The 24858-nt window shown below is 38.4% G+C and overlaps 1 protein-coding gene across 1 annotated transcript; it reads left to right on the top strand.

The window, feature by feature from the left end:
* The first annotated feature begins 5707 nt into the window (after positions 1–5707).
* Positions 5708–6736, top strand: LOC121389289 (5-hydroxytryptamine receptor 4-like). Its single transcript, XM_041520886.1, has one exon. It carries the CDS (start codon positions 5708–5710, stop codon positions 6734–6736), a length of 1029 nt encoding a protein of 342 aa, XP_041376820.1.
* Positions 6737–24858: the final 18122 nt, after the last annotated feature.

Genomic DNA, 24858 nt, shown 5'->3' with positions numbered 1-24858 from the left:
TGGGATAGTGCATGTAAAAGATCCCTTGCTGTTAATGGAAATATATAGTGGGTTTCCTCTCTAAGACTATGTCAAAATTACCAAATGTTTGACATCCTTTATTATTTAAAAAAGCAATGTGCTCTAGTGGTGTCGTTACACAAGATACACTTTAACGTTTTGTGAATGATTGAAGTTTCATTTTGATACATGGCTTTATTTTAAAACGAGAACTTGGTCGACATCTACCGTACGCACTGCCAACGATGATCGGTTGTCTCACCATTTTCTTCTTACAGTCTATATTTCTCTAGGATGAAAAACACTTCTTTATTCCTTCGAGTATTATTCTTTACCCCAACATTTCGACAGTTCAATCCCCTCCACCCCCCACCCCCCACACATCCCCTCCCCCCACCCCCGCCCGGCTCCTCTCCGACAACAAACTCGACTATTCAATATGGAATCGCTTCTCCAAAAACGTTGACAGCGGTATCGCTGAAAATGTCATCTTTAAAAGTGTTTCAAACGGAAATCTGGACATGTTGGTCACACAAATAGCACTCTAAGAAATAAAGGGATGTATATCATCATAAGACAAAGGATTATGAGATGTATGGAAAGAAAACTATAGGCTAATCCAACATCGTGTTTACTGTGTATCACTCGTAACTTTAAAAAAGTAAGACATATGAAACTGAAAATTGTATAATCAAAACGTTAATACATTGTTCTGCATTACATACATTTTCCGCTATTCAATTTCCATTTTGGGTTTCTTTTTGTTTTTTAATCACCCGATATACGTATCTGGTGGTTTTAAAACTGCGCACTGTATTATGTTGAATAGCGAAACAGGTATGCAATGTAGAACAAGCACATTTTACAAACAGACTAGTGAATAATGTTGTTTATTAATCAATTACTTTTAAAATGGCGTCTGATAAAAAAACCCACCCAACAACAACAAAACACCCAACACAAAAACACCGTAACCTACAAATAATGCTATAGTATTGAGGACTTAACTTAGTTCAGTTGTACAGCGCTCGCCTGATGCGCGATCTATCTAAGATCGATCCCCGTCGGTGGGTTCATTGTACTATTTTTCGTTCCAGTCAGTGCTCCACAACTGGTGTAACACAGGCCGTGGTATGTACTATCTTGTATGTGAGATGGTGCATATAAAAGATATCTTGCTGCTAATCATTGAGTAGCCCATAAATTGGCGACAGCGTGTTCCTCTCTCAATATCTGTCCGACGCCATATAACCATAAATAAAATGTGTTGAGTGCGTCGTGAAATAAAACATTTCCTTACTTCTTTAGTATTAAGAACCTATTGAACAATGATAGGTTGTCGTGCTATTTTTTTCATACAGACCATAGCGTTTTTCTTACAGTAATAAACACGTCTTTATATTAGGTCATATATAAACTTCTGTGTTACTTCAGTATTTCTCTACCTCTCTCTGTATGATATAGAACTGACTGTGTGAGCCTGTGAAGATCATATATAGCAAAACAATACGTACAACTATGACTTGTATGGTGATCGGACGTTAAAGGAGTAAAAAATATGCAGTTATAATGCAATTGTGTTAAACATTTGTGGTCTATGAAGAATATATTCATTTTTATTTGCAAACATATTTCACTTTTATCTCTTTCAATAAATATCCATATATCCAAAGCTGTAAGGGATATCATCTATTTTGCAATTTGGCCTTCACTGTCTTCATTGGCAGTCCATTTGATGCAGCTAATTTTCATGGGACAGAACTTAGTCGAAGGGCTAGTAGCATCTGCATACTGAAAGTGTTGTCTTCAGAGAGAACAAGTAGTTTTCCAAAGATATTGCACAACCATCGTGTTTGAAGAATGCAACTCCTTGTGTTTGTTATTGGAACCAAATGTCTTTAGTCGCGGTCTTGTTATGGGTGCACGTAACTTTGAACATTTGCGAACAAGCCTTTTCTGAATAAACGTTCAGAAGGTGTGTTTTTTTCAACTGCCTCTTCCTTCAAGAAATCGTTTGCAACTTCAGCCTTATTTCATATCAACTTCAAATGGATTAATAAAATTTTGAAAACAACATATCAGTCTCTGTAAATCTGTTTCGACACGTCTCAGATGACCTTCTGTTCAAGTGTACCTTGTCTTCAGAACCCATCACATCTGCCATATCCCGTGTGGCTTCTGCATATGTCCTTACATGTCTTGTTAGGTACCATCAATAGTAAGCTGGATAGCTTCTACTGAATCCGATGATCATCAATGCTTCTCCTGAATGTTGCATAATGTTTGATTTTAAGTTCATTTGTCAAATCAACTGAATTTCTTCATGCCATCATATCTGTTTGCAATGAATCCACAGTATCTTAGTAAATTGTCAGTTCCTAGATGAATACATGACAAAGTACACACAGAAGTATCGAGTGTAGTTGTGATTATCCATACTAAACACCAACTGATCCACTGACACACACACACACACCAGAATCGACCAGTGTCAGGACCAGCAATAACCAACACAAGTGGCACACGACACAGAGCACTCTACGAGCTCTCAAAGACAAGAACCATAGCACTCTAGTGGATAACATTTCACTGTGATATCCGTGGAAATGAAGAGGCAGACAGACTGGCCAAGGCTAGAAGCAAAAACACTCATCCGACACAAGCTTCGACAAGAATGGTGTCACCAACATAACATCACCGGGGAGGACACAAGCCTTTTGCACCTGGAGAGATGGCAGAAAACAATCATCTATTGACTCAGAACTGGCCATTGTCGCCTACTGAGGGTCCTACATACTGCACCGAGAGACACACTCTTGGCCAATACTGATGCACTTTAGAGACAAGCTATGGGAAACCAAATGTGAACTGATCAACACCACACAGTTCATCACGAACATACAGATCCTGATCTAAATTAAGAGCCATAACTAACAGTGTTTGAATGCAGAAGAAGAAGATCAGTGTCAGCGAAACCACTGCCACGCAGTGTTTTATCAAGAGCTCCCAAATTTTGGCAATTATAAGTAGACTGTGTGGAATAAACCAAGCTCTACAATAACATCCTTGGACTGGAGAAAGGGGTGCCACACAAACAAATACCCCGTGGTAGGCGCTACAAGGTCAAGCGTTACTAATGTGTATTCTTGATCAACAGCATTTTCTCATGTGACTAGGGCATTCTGAACTATAGAGTTCTCTGTAATGGCCGAGTTGATAGGACCCATGGAGTCCACTGTGGATGCAGGTTGAGTTATACCAGTCCAGCCAGGAACTAACAGTTGCCCATCATATCACTTAACACGACAGAACAGCCAGCAAAAATCTTAAATATATTCTTGCTTAACAGCTTCTGGCAAAGCATCAAAATCGTGCGCTACATAAATTGTGATAGGTAACAGCGTATCACTTTCAACAATGACATACACATGGCTGTCGCCAGTTCCAGTAAAAATGGAATAGGACACACAGTGGCCAATGTCATTTAGGGTGCTGACAGTTTCAAAGCCTGACAGTCATTCCAAGAATAAATGAAATACATCGGCTACTGGGTGTCAAACATCATTCCAAGAAGTAGGTGCTTTGGCATTTTACATCGACCACAAGTCACAACGAGGCACACCTCCTAAGCTATGAATGTAACTAATCTCTCTGCCATTAGATGAATCCCTAACAACACATGTCAGTAGGCATGTGTATAAAAAGGTCACTAGAATGTCTAGCGGTTTAACATTCTCAGATATAAAACAAATAACTGGAGTATGACCATGGCATAACCTTTGAATCCCCATGTGCATCTATAATGCAGTGGGCGAGACGTAGCCCAGTGGTAAAGTGCTAGCTTGATGCGCGGTCGGTTTGTGATTGATCCCCGTCGGTGGGCCCATTGGGCTATTTGTCATTCCAGCCAGTGCACCACGACTGGTATATCAAAGACCGTGGTATGTACTATCCTGTGTGGGATGGTGCATATAAGAGAACTCTTTCTGCTAATCGAAAACAGTATCTGTGTGGTCCTTAACCATATGTCCGATGGTATTTAACCATAAATAAAATATGCATCGTTAAATAAAACATTTACTTCCTTCAGTATGCCATAGTCTGATCGGGGAAATGTGTTTGAATAAACAAGCAATATCGTTCCCATTGCATAATCATCCGTTTAACCTATGATCCTTTTTTTGTGTGCTCTGGTCTGCTTGCCTTTCAGTAGCGTAATCTGCTTTAGAGATTCTATCATCTTTTCGGGTATATAATCATGCCGGGAAATGTTATGGTAATGTACATCTTTAGCAAGTGGATCTATATCTTTGATGCGGCAGAGTAATTTTTCATCAGTTTTTACTACATTATATTTTTTTTTTACTACGTTTCCCAAAATGTTATCTGTTCTGTTATCCACAAAATACACACTCATCTGACTCAAAATAAGACTGTTGATATAATAGCAGGTCTGCTTCTCGTGGGTGTAGATGGATGCTGGTCACTTACATGTATATCTTCAATAGGATGTTGTCTCTTTCTGATATATTTTATATGTGTGAAATACTAACAATACCATCTATGTTACCCGTGATACTTACCATCTAAATGTGAAGGTATGTCCTTGTAGGTGTATCATCAAGTCGAGAGTTTGCATCATCGCATGTCTGCATCGTACAACAAACTTCTTCAATTTGTGATCAACTACCTGATGTTAAAGTTGTATCAGCTTTGGGGTTTTTTTCTTTTCAGGATTATAGGTAGTACTAAACCAAATAACTTCTGGCTGGGTCAAAGTTCGAGGTGCACCCAACTTTTGATAGAGAAGTGAACACCACAAGTCCTGTGATTGGTTATAAATGTGAGTGTGTTGGTTGAAAAAAATAATAGTTTTATCTGGGTAAAACAAATATGTAATTTTATTTCATCTAGTACCAATGTGTCAAGTAGCCTTGTGCTTGAAACATGTATGGGGTACCTGCAAAAAAAAGTACTAAAATTTTGTGCGGAACTAGGGTAGTCACAGACGCTACCCGTTATCTCAGAAACAAGCAGCTTGACCCCCAATTTTTTTCTGATTCACTTTAAGTGTGAGGGGTGGTAGTATTTATATCCGTGGCGTTTATGTCGATTGATACGCTGCAGGCAGGAGTTTAGCCACATATGTTACTATTGTCGTCTATGGGATTTGATTTGGTAGTATACACCCTATAGAGGTTCTGTCTACATCTGTGTTGCAATGGTGCGACTCTGATGTCCGTGATTCGTTCAGTGCATTACCTCATTTGCTACACATTGCCAAATATATGTTGACAACATAGGCTACAATGTATCCATGTACCCCTATCCTTAATTTCTGTCTTAATGAACCATACGCAAAATAAGAAAGCTGCAATTCCCATGTGACAAACAACTGAATTTTATTTATGTATCAACTCAAGTTTAAAAAAAAGTCACATAAATTACTGGGGGAAGGGGAAGGGGGGGGGGGGGAAAAGAGTCTCCGATCTGGTTCATGGGCTATAGACAACTAGTACAAATAATAAACTTAAAAATGTATACATTCTTAGGAAAATTAATTAAGTTTAAATACTGGCACGTGTATAGGTATTTATACAGGGGTAGTGGTTTCAGGACTCTAGCCAATGCAGCATATAATGGGCATTTGGCAAAATGGTGGTTGTTACATATTTATTATATTATTTTCAGATTGCGTTTACTCAGCATGATGAACAGTAACATAGTGAACAACAGCATGGTGAACGGCAGCGAGGAGTTGGATTGTGAGGCGGCAATACTAGAGCTGGGGACGTCAGTAATGCAGCCGTGGTCTGTGCCTGGCCGGTACGTCTACTGCTCTGTGAGTCTGACGCTGTCAGTGGCGATACTATTCGGAAACTGTCTGGTCATTTATGCAGTTGTTAAATTCAAGAAACTTCAGACTCGGCCAAACGCGTATATTGTGTCGCTGGCCTTCTCCGACATCGCGCTGGCGGTTCTGTTGTTTCCCCTGCACCTCTACGAAACGTGGAACATGAGGTGGGATCTGCCAGTGTGGATGTGCAAGATAAGGGTCGTCTTGGAAGTGGGCTTGATTCAAGTGTCCATGTTCAACTTATGCGCCGTTGCAATAGAGCGTTATTTATCCGTCTGCCATCCATTCAAACACCAGTTCATAAGCCACAGAATCACCGGCGTCATTATTGCTCTTTGCTGGATCATACCTTCCTTCACGTGGATCATATATGACCTAAGCGGCTGGCACTACCTAGGTATTGAATTCCACATGTACTGTCTCAATCAAGCAGGCAAATGCATACATCTTCTTAATACCGACGACAATGCTATTCCATCTATTTTATTTTTCCTTGTCCCAGGGTTCGTTATCGTAGTTGCCTACTGGAAGATATTTGCCACGGCAAGGAGGCATGCCCGAGAGATACGGACATTGACTCAGACACAGGAACAGAGGAAGAAGAACAGAGATTACCTGGGCAACACCAAGGCTGCTAAGGTGTTGGGGGTCGTGGTGGCCTGTTTCTTCATCAGTTGGATGCCGGTCAATGTGACCTATAAGATCGACATTGATACAAACTACGAGCTTGTGCCGGCCCTTCTCATCGATGTCCTGGTGTGGCTAGGGTTCGCGAACTCGATGATGAATCCTATAGTGTACTACATATTCAGTCAGGACTTTAAAATAGCCTTCAAAACTATCATCGGCCTCAAGACGGTAACGATGGAAGACAACTGAGCAAAGTTCACGAGGCTAGACAGAGAGAGAGAGAGAGAGAGAGAGAGAGAGAGAGAGAGAGAGAGAGAGAGAGAGAGAGAGAGAGAGAGAGAGAGAGAGAGAGAGAATTGGTCAAGGAGAGAGATGGTGGAGGGGGGAGGGAGTGCCTCTGCTATTGGCGTGTAAGCTACTTTTACCTATTTAGTAGCATGTAATATTTTTTTTATTACCCATATGGTTAAAAAGTCCTTGGTAGGCCTGCATAAAGGCTACATTAGGTTGTTTTTAATACGATTTTTTATGTCAACGAGTGATGTGTGAAAACCTTATTTTCACGAATTGCGAAGCAATGAGTTAAAATATGGTTTCAACACATCACGAGTTGACATAAAATCGTATTCGAAAAAAACCCCACCATGAAATGGTCTATTTAGTATATATATATTTCCTAATTTTTGACAATATATTTTGCTTTCTGTTAATATCTTTCCCTTTTCCTATCGAAAACACGTAAGGCCATGATATATTTCTTCCGATGGAACTTTTCCAGAAAAGTTTTTGATGCATTGCCGTTAATGCTACTGATTGATAAGATACAAAGCAATTATGATCGGTTCGCTGTATGCACTGATTTACACTGAAATTCACAATTTTGACGAACAAATTGGTTCGTTTTAATATTTATTTGTTTTAAAATAAAAATGATCTTTATTCAGTTATTAAATTAACATCTGCTGTGCAAACATACCCGAAAAAGCGATTCTCCAAAACACCCCACAAAAAAAAAAAAACCCGAATCGAACGCTGTTAAATTTTAAATTAAACTCGGTGACACGAAATTGTCTTCGTTATTTAGCTTCGAATTCAATTCGTTTAGATACTTTATTGTAACTGGAATTCATATCCTTTTTTTTACAGGTACAGTTGTTTAAATTACATTTTTGTTTATTTTTCAAATACGATCAGATGCATTGGTAATCATCAAACTAACATACGAACAAACGAGACAAAGGGAGATAATTTAATCATGCACTTTTACAAAAAAGTAAATACGATTTCTAAATTTTCACTGTAGCTAAAATACAGTGAAAATATGACTTTTCACCGGATATCACTTTTATGGTGGTAATAGATCTATATACTGCATTGCTATGTATATAATAAAACAAGTGATACATACCACTAGAACGTTATCGATTGGCGCATTAAGAACGGCAATTAACCGAGTTGAGCGATATAAGAATTCTTCATCATTTATTGCGAATTTATCGATGTATAACACTCACAAATGGTATAAAATCGCGTAGCGTAGCGAAGCGATTTTGTACATTTGTACATTCATACATCAATAAATTCGCAACAAAAAAATGACGAACAATTCTTATAATTACAAACAGCACAACCTATTTAGTTAAAAATGCACATAATTCATAAATCAGTTCGAAAGTTCTGCCCATGATCTTCTTTGCGTAATGACGTCTGAGGTGTTTAATTTAAAATCCTTCACTACGCTACGTAACTGTGTGCAGTTTGTGACAGTTGTACATCGATAAATTCTTTTTTTTTTAAATGACAGATTTTGTATCATTACAAAGACAGGAGCTTGTGCACATGGTGGGTTAAGCAGTCAAACCCGTCACTTGATCAAGAAAATGTTCTCTTTTTCAATACTTTTCCAGGGAAGCCTATCTTAACCACTCATAAATTTCGCTAACCACATATTAGCCCCCCCCCCCCCCCTCTAAAATATGTGCACAAGGCCTGGACACTATATTTAGTTAAAATACACGTAAATCATCTTCTAGCGTCCTTTCCATGACCTGTGTTGCAGAATGACGTCCCCTCCGGTGTAATGACGTCATTTTCTGAGGTTTATCGAATGATAACATTCAGTTCTTCTTCGACGTCGCCCATTCAAATTTAGGAAATCTTATAAATGCGGAATTCTTTTAATTATATTTACCCACGATTCTCTCTCTCTCTCTCTCTGTCTGTCTCTCTGTCTGTCTCTCTCTCTCTCTCTCTCTCTCTCTCTCTCTCTCCTCTCTCTCTCTCTCTCTCTCTCTCTCTCTCTCTCTCTGTATATGTTTGTATATTATAAGTTGTAGAAGATATCAAAAGTCTTACATTGACGATCTGCATCAACGGTTTCTTCAAAACGTACAATAGTATTTATTAATTTCCAACAGGATTACTTTTATTTTTTATAAAAGTAATCATTGTAAATAACGGAAAGGTATTATTTTATTATTAATTTAAGTTAACCAATAAAGGAAAATACATACAACTGGTCACTTCCAGAGTGTTTATTTATTATCTTTACAATCCCCCTTTTATCTAAACTCGTCTCCAGTTTTCTTTACCAAGTATGTGTAAAATGTCTTTCTTGAGTTTTGATAATAAACGTCTGTGACATCAGTTTCAAACCCTTCGAATCGCACAGACGATCTGATGGCACAATGGGAAGTTGGCAGAAAAGCTGGCATTGAAGACTGTTATCCGCAGAATGGCTTGTCCTGATGGTTTCTTGTAGATATGATTTCCTTGGCAGCATTTTCCTCAACATTAGTACGTGAAGTAAAAATAGCAGATGTTACTAATGAATTTGAAAAAAGTAACGTTTTGATACTCATTTTATTGCTCAGCCACCTTTATGTAATGACTCTGTAGACAAGTCATGGCTTGTTGAAGCACGCGTCCAGCCTGCAGACTCTGTTTACAGAAGGTTTCTAACAGCTCTGGGTCGGATGGAATGTCTGCCTCGGTTGGCCAATTACACCTTTGTGTCATGGTAGCATGGGTTTTCTGCGACAGCGCCAAGTCCATGAGGGCAGAGATTGAGTGGGGTGTCTGAGATAATGGAGATGGTATTGGGGCTGGTGTAAGGGACAATAATATACCGCCGAAGTCAAACCTTTGGGGTTGATATAATTTCTATTCATGGTTAATTCCCTTGGTGTATTTTTTTTTCTAATCCATGTTGTTTTTGCAATTGTCTTGTTATGTCATGTTTTCAGTGTTGTTTTGGTGCACCTTTGGATGTGACATCTAAAAATGTATAGGTGTTTATGGTGTATGTGAGTCCAGTGTTTACTAAATTCCCCCACATGTCTATAGGTTTTGTTTTCAACGCAAAGAAGACAAGACATGCCACTTTTAAATTCCCTCTTTTGGCAGTGGAGTGGTGGAGATTTCCTGGGGGGTTTCTTTGTAATCGTCCTGGTCTTCACCCAGGAAGTCCATCTCCTCATCACTCACTGATATTTGTAACATGTCCATATCTGAGAAAATATAAACATATACATAATAATTTTGGTATTATATATTCCTTTTTATATGAGTGCGACAACTTGAATGTATTCCATTTTGAACATATAATTCTTATTTTTAAAACTTTCTAAAGATCATTAAATAATGTATTTCCCTTACCCCTTTCTATATTTCATTACACAGCTATTAGTACACACTAATTATAGGACACGTCCCGCTAGTCCCATAAAAGGTAACTTTTGCCACCAAGACAGTTACCAACAAGCAAATATTTGTTCCCGAGAGATGAAATAAACTTCACTTGTTGTGATAAAAACCTATGAGCTCAAATGTTAACTATATGTCTTAACATATTTTCCATACAGTCCATACAGATCAAATTTAAAACAATACCATGCCTTCACACAGGCATCATCCTATTATGAGTTAAAAATGTAATGGAACATTCTAAATGTCTATTTTTAACATTTAGGTTGGAGTTTTGTATTTATTTATTATTTGATATATCCCCTCAAAATATTTTAGACTAAATTTTAATTAGAAGGTTTTTCCACCAAGTGGGTGGATTATTACCTTCACATGGCAACAACCTATCTATATGAACTATTTTTTTTTTTTTTTTTTTTTTACACGTACCAGGCTTTCTCTGCATTTTTGGTAGATGCAACCACACTGGCTGACCTTGTTTTAACTAGTGTTTTTGTACCAACTTCATATCTTTTTCTTCGTCACTTTATTGCCGGTGTGCCATATTGACATATCCACTCTTCAGCAATTTTCCTAGGTATGGTTTTGACCTCAATATTTGCTAGAGAATATGCCTGTCCATTTAGTAAATATATCTGTTACCACCAAAATGTATTTATTTCCTGAGGAACTTCGTTCTAAAGGGCCCATTATATCTGTTGTAATGCATTCCACTGGGGAGCTATTTCATTCCATTCAGGGCGACAGTTAACTTCTTTTGCTTTCATCATTAATGATATATTTGCGTCTTGTAACTGTTGGGCTCTTAATATTTCAGGACTCACAAAATCTTGTGATTTTGTTTAACTTTTATATTTACTCCGTTTTGTATACTCAATACTTTTATGAGATATTAAGGAATCCACTTCATAAAGGTTTTCACTGTCCACTAGGGAAGGATTTTCACTTTGTGAAGGCTGATTATCAGTCTGATGTTTGGGAATGTGATTTGAGTACATCATCTTTCAATGCTATATTGTCAGTGCACACAATTTTTTTTTTCAGATTGAGTTCTGGTAAGAACTGCACATGGGTTGTTATTTACAGATGTTTTGTGGATACTCACAAGGTCCATTTTCACGATGGCATTGTTTACAGTAATCTCCATGTGGGCGCCTGCTCAAAGCGTCTGCGTTCCAATGAATGGAGCCAGGTCTATGCATCTGGATGAGATAATAATTGCCAAACTCCTGTAACCATCTAGCCATTTGTTTAACTGGTCGTTTGATTCGCTTGGACCAAACTACTGCTGAGTTATCACTGCGTATTGTAACTGGGTGACTAAATATATGAGGATGCCAGGTACAGCATGCTGTAACTACTGCTAGAAGTTCTCTCTGTGTAGTACAGTATTTTTTTCTCTGAGGGAGATAAGCTTTTGCTCATGTAAGCAAGTACACTTCATTTCCATTTTGTATCTGGGTCAAGACCGCATCTGACGCGTCTGTATCAATGATAATATCATCAGTTGGTTTGGAGTATCGCAATACTGGGGCTGATATTAATGCTTCTTTAAGTTTTATAAATGTTTCGTCTGCATCTTCATTCCATTGAAATTGTATTTTTGGACTGGTCAGATTGGTCATAGGCTTCGCAATTTGCGAAAATAGTTTTATAAACCATCCATAATATCCGGCAATTCCGAGAACAGACAACAATTCCTTTCTATATTTTGGTAATCTTCAACCTTTGATAGCTTCATTTTTATGGTTGAGTTATCACACCATCCCTAGTAACTACGTGGCCAAGGACATTTACTTCTGTTTTGAAAAGCTCACATTTAATGGGTTTCAGTTTCAACCCAGAATTATATAAGCGATCTAGAACATATTTTAATTTTTCCAATGTCTCTCCAAATGTCTCACCAAATATTATTAGGTCATCTATGTAAACAAGACACTCAGTCCACTGAATTCCCCCTAATACCGTAGTCATTAGTCTTTCAAACACTGCTGCACAATTCCGGGTATACTGCTCGTTTCATTGCATCCAGGTCAAACCGTTCCTAGAGAATAGGGTTGCAGTCAGGATACGATTCCTGTACCAAACGTCAGAGGTCATCTCGTAAATCAGCTATTGATTTTTTGGGTTGTCTCACTCTATTGAGGAGATTTTCCCGTTAAGCGTCCGGTAATATCGACGCGTAACGTTTTCGTAATGTTTCGGCAAGCCACGAATAATCATATCGATTTCGTTCCGATAACCGAGAATAAAATCTTTGGACGGTTCCTTCTAAGGGTGTCTTTCCAGTGGCGCGGTTTTACCCGCGCGGCTATTTCTGCTGCAAAGCGGTAACAATCAAATGCGTTGATTTGCATTGACGTCTTTCCATTGACACGGGTGTATCGATTTTTTTGCCAGCCGTGCGGCTCGAACCGCACGGGGAATCCATAAAATGACGTCATTCTGGGGTATTAAACATGGTTACCCATCTCCCGTACTTGTGTGTTTTATACCGCTATTTAATTTTCAAGTTTTAGGTGTAGGCATGTTTAGCATTCTTCGTGCAATGGGCGAGACAAGTTCACACATGAGCAAATTGAAATTTAACTGACTAAGTGATCGAAAACCCGGTAGTTATTACCAATCCACAAGTGAATATAAGTACTAGATCTGAAGTAACAATTGCTTGGCGACAATCGAAAGAAAATTCAACGTCCAAGACATGACAGGTGCAATAATAATAATAATAATAATAATAATAATAATAATAATTTAATATTATGCTACTATTATACACGCATATGAATGGAAAGTTGATAAACACAACCATCATAATGAATTAAAATAATAGTTGGTTCACTAAACTACGTCTACACAGTATCGGTGACGGATCAGGAAATTTTGCAATGTTTTAATTTTGAAAGATTTCAAGTTTGTCAATTTAAAAATTATTTATTGAAAAAAAAGGTGAATAAAGCGAATCCGGACTCCCATGTCTCCCTTCTGAATCCGGTTATGTTAACACCCTTTATCCTCGTTCAATAATGAAAAACGCCGTACCGATACTATAATAACATGAACTGAGTTCAAATGACTGATGTGCATGCTCATCAACTTCCTACTTGCAATAATATTTACCGTGTTCACTTTAGTAACAAAGAATAAAAATACCTTTTATAGCAAGAATTGTGTTATTTTAGGAGTTTGAACTATTGTGTTTTTAAAATAATTTTTATGATACGGTGGGTTGTTCGGTTCCTCTTATTCATCCCTGCCTACGGACCTGTGGTGTCAGTAAAACATAATCGGTTCCTCATTATTTTATGTTCCCAAAATATGTGTCATTTTACATGTGCTAGCTCTCGTATCTAATAGTCCTTTTTTGTGCGTTTTTTTTTTTGTAATTAATTTCAGTTTGGTTTGATGTAAAACGAAATGTATGCCTATGTGTTTGGGAATAGGCCTATAATAAAAAACACAAAAAAACCCACAAAAAACAACAAAACAAAGATGTCAGTTTGAGATTGACTTATCAACAAACTAGGTCTCCTAGATCTAGACCTCAAACTCGCCGCTGTTCCATTTGGTATGTAAGAAGCCTTACCAAGGTTATCAAGGATGAGTGATGTATCCGGTCTAGAATTCATAACTATTTTAACAATAATTCAATACTGTAACTATCACAAAACGAATTATAACTACTGCAACAGCATTTATTTTTTCTATTATGACAAAAATACCTATAATCACAACCTCACAGCATGTGTGACTGGTTTTATTTACATATTATACATTTTCAAAATGATTTAATTTGATCCCATCGCTGTCACCAAATCTGTATCCGGTTCGGGGTGGTGTAGGTTACGTGGTAGCGTTGCCGTGACCGGATATGTAATATTTTTAAGTGCAACTACTAGTTGGTCAAAGGCTTTACACACCGATCGGCTAAATATTTATACTATAAATAAGCTTTGCATGTCAACAAAGAATTATCTTTGCTGATATAAATAACACACTACTAAAAAGAGCAAGATCAACAAATGATATAACTAACACTTGATTTATTTGCATAAATACATTTGTATTCTTCTCTGTTTGACGTATAGATACCCGAGACGAATTTATAATTAAACTGGAGGGGAGATAATTCCTGGGGCGAAATAAAAAAAGGGACGAATAGACGGACGCGGTAAATCAGTAACACAACTATACTCTTCAAAAGAAGAAACGCAAAACCACATTGTCGTAACATTTGGAGAATTGATTTAATTATTGAATGGTGAGTCCGATAATTACCAAATGTTGCAGGATTGTTCACAATTCACTCTAGTCCATTGTGAGTAAGTGATAGGACACACCACCAAGGTCAAGGTCATCTGGAGTCAATACCGGGTGTGGCCTCCGCGTGTGTTGACAACTGCCTGGCACCGCCTGCCCATTGAAGCAACCAGAGTACGGATGACGTCCCGGGGGATGGTGGCCCACTCGGCCTGCAAGGCTGCTGCCAGCTCGGGCAGGGTCTGTGGCTGTGGTTGTCGCTGTCGGAGGCGTCGGTCCAACTCGTCCCATAGATGCTCAATTGGGTTCAAATCCGGTGATATCGATGGCCAAGGAAGGACATTAATGTTGTTGTTCTGTAGGAAAGCCGTTGTGAGACGTGCTGTGTGAGGCCTGGCGTTGTCATGTTGGAACACTGCGTTGGCGTTGGCCATAACTGGAACGATGTGTGGCCGGAGGATCTGGTCAATGTAGCCCTGTGCATTCAGGTTGCCCTGCACGTGGACCAGGTCAGTTCTGCCAGTGTGTGAGATGGCTGCCCACACCATGACACAACCCCCGCCGAATCTGTCCACTTCCTGCACGCAGTTTGCCACATAACGTTCACCACGACGCCTATACACGCGACATCTTCCATCATGACGTCGGAGCAGAAATCGGGACTCGTCACTGAACCACACCTGTCTCCATCGCAGTTGAGGCCATTGTCGATGAATCTGGCACCACTGCAGTCGGAGTCGACGGTGTTGTGGTGTTAAGATGACACCTCGAACTGGACGTCTGGCACGAATTCCTACCTCACGTAGGCGGTTCCGTACGGTCTGGTCGGATATCCTGCGCAAACCTGGTATTGCTGCGGCTGTGGAGGTGGCAGTAGTCAATCGTTCCCGAAGGTGGCGTACCCGGATGTAGCGGTCCTGCCCGGGGGTAGTGACCCGTGGTCGAGCGGATCTAGGGAGATCACGTGTTGATCCATGTTGCTGGTAACGGTCCCACAGTCTGGAGATGGTGCTTGGGGACACATGGAATGCCCTGGCAACGGCCGTTCTGGATTCGCCTGCGTCTAGTCGGCCGATGGCATTGTTTCTCTGCGGTTCACTGAGACATGGCATGTCCTGGATTGTCAACTGTCGGCCAGATACAGAGGCCAGGCAAGCAAACACCCTGCACTTTTATACTGTCGGTGTTCATGTTGCACGTGCAGACAACGCTCGTGCAGTGGTGACATGGTTTGCACGTGGCTGCGTTTTTGCGAATATTCACATTTTGGAACTTTATTGTACAGTAGCTGCGTTTTATCGAATGTAACCGTGGGAATGTGTTTGGGACATGCAATGACCTTATATTCACAAAGCATGAACCGGTAGGAAGCATAAAATCGGAGTTATAACCCATTTGTACCCTTTTGCGTTTCTTTTTTTGAAGAGTATATATATCGCGATTAACACGGCGTCCAAATATATATTTTGATCACGGTATTAATTACATCTATTTCTGTTATATTTGCTTAGTTGTGATCTAAAACTAAATCAAGATATCAAAACACTTACATAGCCTACACTTCAATGCCGAAAATAAAGCCCGTCTTGGCGTCTGCTTCAACGGTTTCTTCAAAAAGTACAATATTATTTATTAATTTCCAACAGAATTAAAAGTAATCATTGTAAATAAAGGACAGCTATTATTTTATTATTAATTTAATTTAACTTATAAAGGATAATACACACAACGGGTCACTTCCGGTTCGTTTACACACATAACCGGAGTTTGCCAATCGAGTGTTTATTTATTAACTTTACAGTAGACATGATGAACGTTTTAGGTAGCATGTCTCAATTATTATTATTATTATTATTATTATTATTATTATTATTATACTTTGCTTTCTCTGTTGTGTTTTATTTGGTCATTTGCGGCACATCCCGACTAGAGGTTTCTTACAATGTATATTACATGCTGTTATGATGTATTCCATGTAAATAATATTTTCCGACTTGTCAATAATGGCATATTGTTCAATTTGTTATACTTTTGTCGTGCTATACTACAAGACATCTAATACGCTAATATGCCATTCATATTACTTAATAATTTACTACTACAAAACAAACTAGAGCTTTGTCAACTATATCTAATCTTATTTTAAAGTAATCATGACTGGTAATCTAATCATGCATAAAACTAATGCTTTAACAAATCAATGTGCTCTAGTGTTGTCGTTAAACAAACAAACTTTAGATTTGACAGATCCTGCTGGAAAATACCTTTTGGGCGTCGTTGCCATGGAAATTTGTGATACAACAGTAATCTATACATTACTGATAATTTAAGTACAAACATTGTATGCTTTGATTTCATATTGTTGCGGGATTGTCCTTTGGTTTACAAATCTCAACTGGGGAATTGATCACATTGTTTAATCTTCAACATAGTTAACGCCCTTGATTTTCAAAGAACTGGCCACAGATCACAGTTATCTTCCCATCCGGAAATTTGTCCGTGCAAGTAGTCTGCTGTTTGACCGTTTATTTGATGGAAGACAACTTTGAAGTGACAACTGTTTGACTTAAGTTGACAGTGGGGAGCAAAAAACAATCAAAACGAGCTGGACAACAGGGGTTGTCCTTTTCAGGGTGTACACAAATCCATGGTCCTGCTGATAGTAATAAAAATGTTATAGCCACTTCCACTATATAGAAGCATATAGCGTAATTAACTGTGGCCTGTGGCCAACTATAACACAAAAAAACGAACTACTTGCTACATAACTATTAAGAATTAAAAATAAATTGTTTAGGTAAGTCATCCCAAAATGGCATATGTTAGTGAAACCTGAGCTAATAATGAGACATCAATCTTTATTTGTTGAAGATCTACTAGCTCGAGTTAGCTCCAGCCCTCCTTTTATTGATATTGATTCCCCATGATATCAAATATAGGGAGGGCTGGAGGTGACTGGATCTAAAGATACACATGCCTATCGTAATGTTCGTGATGTGAATGCATGCATCGACTAAACCATACACATAATTTATATTAATATGCATTTATCCAATTTATTTTACTTTTTAAATCTACAATATTCTTAGTAAGATTGAAAATGGTGTATTGCATTGTTATATTAATGTTAATATTGTATTGAGTATTGTTCATATACTGTTTAAGTTAAATATGTTGTCCTCGACTACGATAACGTTAACTGATATTGTCATGACTGTGTTTGACATTTCCAGAGTTTTTTTGGTGTTCACTCGTGCTGTAATTTGGTCGATCAATAAACCATCACAACACCTACATACTCTGTTTCTTATCTGTGTGAAAATGTAGCCCTTATTAATTACTGTTATCGTTTGTATTCTGTCTTTCTTACTTCTATTCTGTCTTTACTAGGGGACATATAAAATATCCCTTGCTACTAATAGAAAAATGTAGCGAGTTTCCTCTCTAAGAATATGTTAAAATTACCAAATGTTTGACATCCTATAGCCGAAGATTAATAAATCAATAGTAGTAGACCCACGACTTGAGCTAGGTCAAGTGACCTGTCCTGCGCTCTGATTGGTTGACCTCTAGGGGTCATGGGGTAATGATATCACGGCGTGGCTCTAATTTAATGGATTTGGCAGCTGACCTTTGTGACCTAGGTTAATGGGTTTGGCAGCTGTCAGGTTTAAGCATGGGGACGCTACTTTAACGGGGGTTAATAACATTGACAGCTCTCATCTGACCTCGGTAACCTGGGTGATTGGGTTCGACAGCTATCAGGTTTGAGCGTGGGAACATTGCTTTAACGGGGGCTAATGCCTTCGGTAGCTGTCATCTGACCTCAGTGCCCTGGATAATTGGGTTTGACAGCTGTCAGGTTTAAGCGTGGGGATGCTACTTTAACGGCGGTTAATGACTTTGACAGCTATCAGCTGACCTCGGTGACCTGGGTGAATGGGTTTGACAGATGTAGGGGGTCCAGAAAAGTGGTATTGCGTGACGGGAAAAGAGGCTGGTGTGAGGGTGGGAATGTGACCTCTGAATGTGGCGTCAGTGTAAAATAATGGATATTTCAGCTGTCAGGAGTGAATGTGAATAAGAACAAACTGGTTTCTGCCAGTTCTATAAACGTGATAGCGTGGGTACGCCATTCGAAAGGTATAAAAAATCCAGAATTAGAACGACTGGTATTCGCTTAGAAAAGTTGCAAGAGAGAAGACGTATACCGTTGATGTTACTTACGATATATCATATTATATATAAAATGGCATCGGGATATTCAAGAAACATTACAGAAGGCAATGAAAGTAGATGTCAAACAGATCTTGGTGGTAACATTGGGCACATTGCCATTCACGTTCGTCGGTTTGACGAGGACCGTGGTAAATTGCTTCTTACCAAGAAAGGCGTCCCTTTGACGATGAAGCAGTGGTTAGAACTAGGGACATTCAAACGAGACACATCACAATATATCGATGACAACATCTAAGTCGAGACCATTTACAAGGGAGTAGACATTCGTCAGTGGTGATTTTGCGGAAGCCTTCACGTCGAGGTGTTAGACTGAATGGCGAAAAATGAGAAAAACTCCAGAAATGTTTTGTTGGTATGTACGGCTTCGTACCATAGATGAGAGATCCGTGCCACTTAGGATCATCAGAAACTGATGGGAGCCATAACATGTCTGGAATGTAATTCTGCATATTAGACGTGTTCAGACACGATGTTGCCTACGACGCTGATGACCTATGGGATGGCGTCTCGAGACATTACTTGTTCTGTCATCGTCCCAAAATGAGAGGATTCTACAGACGATATCTACACATTTCGTCGGTAGCCCCACCAGATGAGCTAGATACCAAATGAGCATGCTAAGTCCGGTTTCTTCTACACGGGAAACTACGATGCCGTCGTCTGTTACTGTTGTGGACTACGTGCCTATGGATGGAAGAAGTTGGACGATCCAGTGATGGAACATTACAATTTTGTTTGTTTTGTTTTTTACGGGAGTATAAATACGGGTGATATTAGAAACAGTGGATATGGCTGATTGAGAAGAGTTCTTGCATTCAATCTGCTACGATCCCAAACATTCAGGTAGTTTTCATGACCTGCTAAACTGTTTGTAGCCCTAAGAGCTGAGGGAAAATTTAACATTGCCCTAAAATGTATTCAACAATGGCTAAGAGGTCAAGACGAGACAGGAACAACGTAAATTTCCTCGCAACAAGATGGTCGTTGAGGGGTTAGACAGTCACTAGCAGTGCAATTTGATGGAGGTGGTCAGCTTGGCAAAATACAATGAGGGGATCACATATTTACTGATTGACATCGATCTCGTCTGCAGATATCTTTGGATCTATCCACTCAAGTCTAAAACGGCAACATCGGTCATGGAGACTCACCAAATTGTAGGAATCCCAAGACAGACGGCCACACATATTTCAGTCCGATATGGGATCTGAATACAACAAACTCACACTTATATATCTGTAAACTTCACACTCTGCCGATGATAGTCCTCTACCAAATGATCTACTTCGTAAATACCATCAGCAACTGATTTCATACACAGCATCCATCTATCCATCTGTTCCACGTATCGTCAGTAACAATTCCATCATACCATTTTGAAAGACCTATAGCAATTAAATGACATGATACCATTAACATGCTGCATGTAATTCATGAAATTAGTATTATCCTGTCTATGGATGATGCATATAAAAAGATCTTTGCTACTAATGGAGAAAAAACATGTAAAAATTACCAAATGTTTTACATCCAATAGCCGATGATGAATAAATCAATGTGCTCTAGCGATGTCGTTAAACAAAACACACTGGCTTTGTTATCTTTAATTAGTACAGAATCGTTTATACTAACAATATGGACAATGAAGATGATCACATAAAATGCATTGCTGTATATTGTGTTAAGCCAACACATTCCACGTACATTATACATAGCATATTGTAATACATTTTACAATATGTACCAGTTCACAATACCTTTGTCTTCATTTACAATGCACCAATGACTAATGCGTCTACCAAGGAACCTAACATTCCTTCGCCTTCTTGGTGGGACTGACGTCGGAGTAAATGACGTTGATGGAATTGGCTGGTTTGAAAGTAAAGTTTGTTTTATTTAATGACGCCACTAGAGCACATTGATTTTTAATCTTATCATCGGCTATTGGACGTCAAACATATGGTCATTCTGACACTGTTTTTAGAGGAAACCCGCTGTCGCCACATAGGCTACTATTTTTTACGACAGGCAGCAAGGGATCTTTTATTTGCGCTTCCCACAGAAAGGATAGCACAAACCATGGCCTTTGTTGAACCAGTTATGGATCACTGGTCGGTGCAAGTGGCTTACACCTACCCATTGAGCCTTGCGGAGCACTCACTCAGGGTTTGGAGTCGGTATCTGGATTAAAAATCCCATGCCTCGACTGGGATCCGAACCCAGTACCTACCAGCCTGTAGACCGATGGCCTGCCACGACGCCACCGAGGCCGGTGGCTGGTTTGAAGACCTGGTGTGCTGGGCAGTAGTGACCGATGCTGATGAAAGGTCTGGTTTAAAGGCCAGGGGCCAATTTCACTAAACATCGTAAGCTACGTTTTGCACGTAAACGTAACTCTACGACTGAAGAGCATTTCACAAAGAGGTGTAAACGTAAGGTACGAGTAAAGTTAGACGTAAACCTAAGAATGCCCTCGACCACAACTAGTAGCACACGTAAGGTCGTTCGTCTGCTTCAACAAAATCTGAAAATGGCAGCACATTTTATTTTACAAGCTGTTTTTGACCGGCAATTGCGCCGAGAACGGGTTTTTCGAGAAAGAACAAGCGTTTTAGATACCATGAATGACAGGGAACTCATCGAAAGATACCGGTTTCCAAGAAAGAGCATTGTTGAACTTACAGAGTTGGTGAAACTAGATATTGCAAGCATCACATCACGATCAAGACCAATTCCTGCTCATATTGAGGTACGAAAAACATACTTTTTATGTTCCCTGTGTCTGTTTCTCTTATCATTCATTTATAAATTTTCTCCCTATCGTATTGTGAGAATTAAAGCAATACCTTAGTACAAAATAATGCATTTTTTATGGCATTCAGTGCAAAATATATGTAGTAACAAGACTTTATCATTATTATTATTATCATTATGCAATATACAATATTTCCTATTGTAAGTTTCAATCTACTTTGTTCACCCTGTTACACCCCTCCCTCTCCCACACAGTGATTAATTCAGACACATACAGTTGCATCACTGAGATAAATGCAATTTAAAGTTTATATTGTTTAACGACACCACTAGAGTACAGTGATTTATTAATCATCATTGGCTATTGAATGTCAAATATTTTGTAATTTTCAGTCTTAGAGATGAAACCCGCTATCTTTTCCCCCCAATTAGTAGAAAGGGATTTTTTATATCCACCATCTCACACACAGGATAGCACATACCACAGCCTTTGATATACCAGTTGTGGTGCACTGGCTGGGCCCCGTCAACGGGGATATATCACAAACCGACCACATATCAAGCTATTGCTTTAACATTGGGCTACGCCCCACCCCTAAATGGATGTTAATCACCTGTGGTGAATTGAAATGCATGTACCAGGCACCGCGTAGCAGGGGGCTGGTACCAATAATTGTGAATAAAAAATATTGGTAGTAAATCTTAAGGCAGAGATGAATTTTACTTGTTGCATGCAGGGAATTGTATTTCAGGACAAATTTTAAGGATGAGCATACCCCTGAAACCCTTCGAAAATTTGTCTCAATGAGCTCCCCACCCCCACCCCGATAGTCTACGTGCTTCTAAGTGCCTGTATACAACACAGATTTTGTTAATGTAGTGTTGTAAATCACTAAATAACTCCTTAACCAGGGAGGGGCGAGACGTAGCCCAGTGGTACAGCGCTCCCTTGATGCGCGGTCGGTTTGGGATCGATCCCCGTCAGTGGGCCCATTGGTCTACTTCTCGCTCTAGCCAGTGCACCAAGTGGTGCAACGCCTTTGGTATGTGCTATCCTGTCTATGGGATGGTGCATATTAAAGATCCCTTGCTGCTAATTGAAAAGAGTAGCCCATGTAGTGGCGACAGCTGGATTCCTCTCAATATCTGTATGGTCCTTCACCATATAACTGTAAATAAAATGTGTTGAGTGTGTTATTAAATAAAAATTTCCTTCCTTCCTTCCTTAACCAGGACTTCTAGATTATGATAGCCCCACTCACATGGCTGGTGATATTCAATGTTGGGCTAGTAAATAACTAATATTACCATGCTAATATTTTATTTATTTAAAGTAGGGCGAGTGGATTTTTAACCGTGGTTAGTAAATTTCTTATAATACTGATCCCATGGTTAGTGATTTTCATAAAAATTCCAGAAGCCCTGCCTTAACCTTTCGCAAAGCATTGTGATGCATTGACATACTTTATAAAGAAAAAAACAACCCATGCAATTTAATTAAATGTTTTTTGTATTTTTTTGTAAGGTTATATCATACTATTATGAACAAATAACATATTTGAATCTATAATTGTCATTTAATCAATCACCTCTGAAAGAAAGAAGATGAAATGTATATTATTGACAATATGTTTGTCTTTTATCATTTTCAAAACAGAAACTGATAACCAACATTTTTTACCCTAAAAGAATCCAATTTTCACTTTCAAAAGGAGGGGATGCATTATCAAAAAGAGTTATGGACATCATTACATAAAGGTCATCAAAACGACCTTATATTAGAAATTGATTTATGTGTATCGTTAACAGAATATATAATACGCCCCCCCCCAACCCCCCCCCCCCAAAAAAAAAAAAAAAAAAAACCCACCCAAAATACCAACTACCCAAGGACATTCATCATGTTGAAATGATTATTGATTTGTAAATATATTCTGTGTTTAGTCAACTTGTGTTGTCCAAAATGAAACAATAATACAGACAGTTTATGGTATAATTTAATATTGAATGTTTCCAATTTCACTTATTCTCATATTAATATTTCTGTCAGCACACTTTAACCCCCATTACTACATATATGTTACATCAGGTTTGTTGCATTGCTATATCAATTTATCAGTCATCCTGCCAAATTAATTTGTTTAAAAATGGTAATATCATTCCAAGCAGTGTGTTATGTCTTGCTATAACATTTTAATGTACGTAATCTCAAGGACAAAAGTCAAGTAGTTAGTTAGAACTGTCTTATTTGTTATAACCATAATCTTAGAGTGCCTGCTGATACAATTTTCCTCAGCAAAATTAAATTAGTTATCATTGAAATCTAGGTATCATGTCAAAACAATGTAAACAAATTGTGAACAAAAATTCTGGATATCATGTACCAAATTTATAAATTCATGGCCAACATTAGATATTTCAGTTGGACAACCATTATTACGATACATTAATATAAATAAGTAACAGAACAATGATTGATTTTTTTTTTACATTTTCTCATATGTTATACGACCAATGTAGTCCATGACCACTTATAAAGAAAGAAGAAACACAGAGTAATAATTATTGTAAAATAGCAGTGAAATAAAGTGTTTGACTTATAAATCATGCATTTAATATTTTAATTTCAATTATTTATTTTAGGTGATGACTACACTTAGATTCCTTGCAAAGGGGGATTTCCAATCAGAAATTGCAGACATAGATGACATTTCTCATTCTTCTGCATGCAGATGCATAGAGAAAGTATGCAATGCCATATGCAAAAGACTTAATAATATCAGTTTTCCCCAAGCTGTACCAGAGTTAGGGGCAATGAAAGAAGACTTTCACAAGGTATGAAAAACATGAACATAATATTACTTCAATACTTGTACAAACAATGTCATAGTCAGCATGGCTTGAAATAAATAGTGCTTATAGAAGGATTTGGAATGGTCTTTGAAAAACTTGGACCTGTGAAATGAATTTTATACAACACAATTACAAGTTAAAATGCAGATAAGACAATTGCCTTTGAATTTTTCATTGGTTTTCTGACATTTTTCTTCATGTCCCTATGTGTATGAAATGAATTGCTTTTTGCAGGCCACTAATTTTACTGCTGTAATGATATTGAGATACTTTAATAACTTGAATGTGGTGACATTTATCATGAAATACATTTCTTTATTCCCAATATGGTTAAAAATATTTTGCAGCATATCAAAGTGATGCGTCCAACTAGAACGGCAAGTGTGAAGTAAGACAACGACATCCTAGATTATCGCATTGCAACTTCACAGGAACGTCAACCAAACCACTTGAATGACTTAAATTAAGATTGATTATATGTAATAAATAGGATATTAAACTTGTGACAACTGAAAATTATTTCACTCGTTACATGAACATGATAAAGAAAGTGCCGACTG

Source organism: Gigantopelta aegis, chromosome 14 (assembly GCF_016097555.1).
Source record: "Gigantopelta aegis isolate Gae_Host chromosome 14, Gae_host_genome, whole genome shotgun sequence".
NCBI classification, from domain to species: domain Eukaryota; kingdom Metazoa; phylum Mollusca; class Gastropoda; order Neomphalida; family Peltospiridae; genus Gigantopelta; species Gigantopelta aegis.
Note: the sequence above shows the minus strand (reverse complement) of the source record. Positions and strands in the feature narration are given on the sequence as shown.

Excerpts from the sequence above, each read along its gene's own strand:
- LOC121389289 (XM_041520886.1), top strand. The coding sequence starts at position 5,708 with ATGATGAACAGTAACATAGTGAACAACAGCATGGTGAACGGCAGCGAG.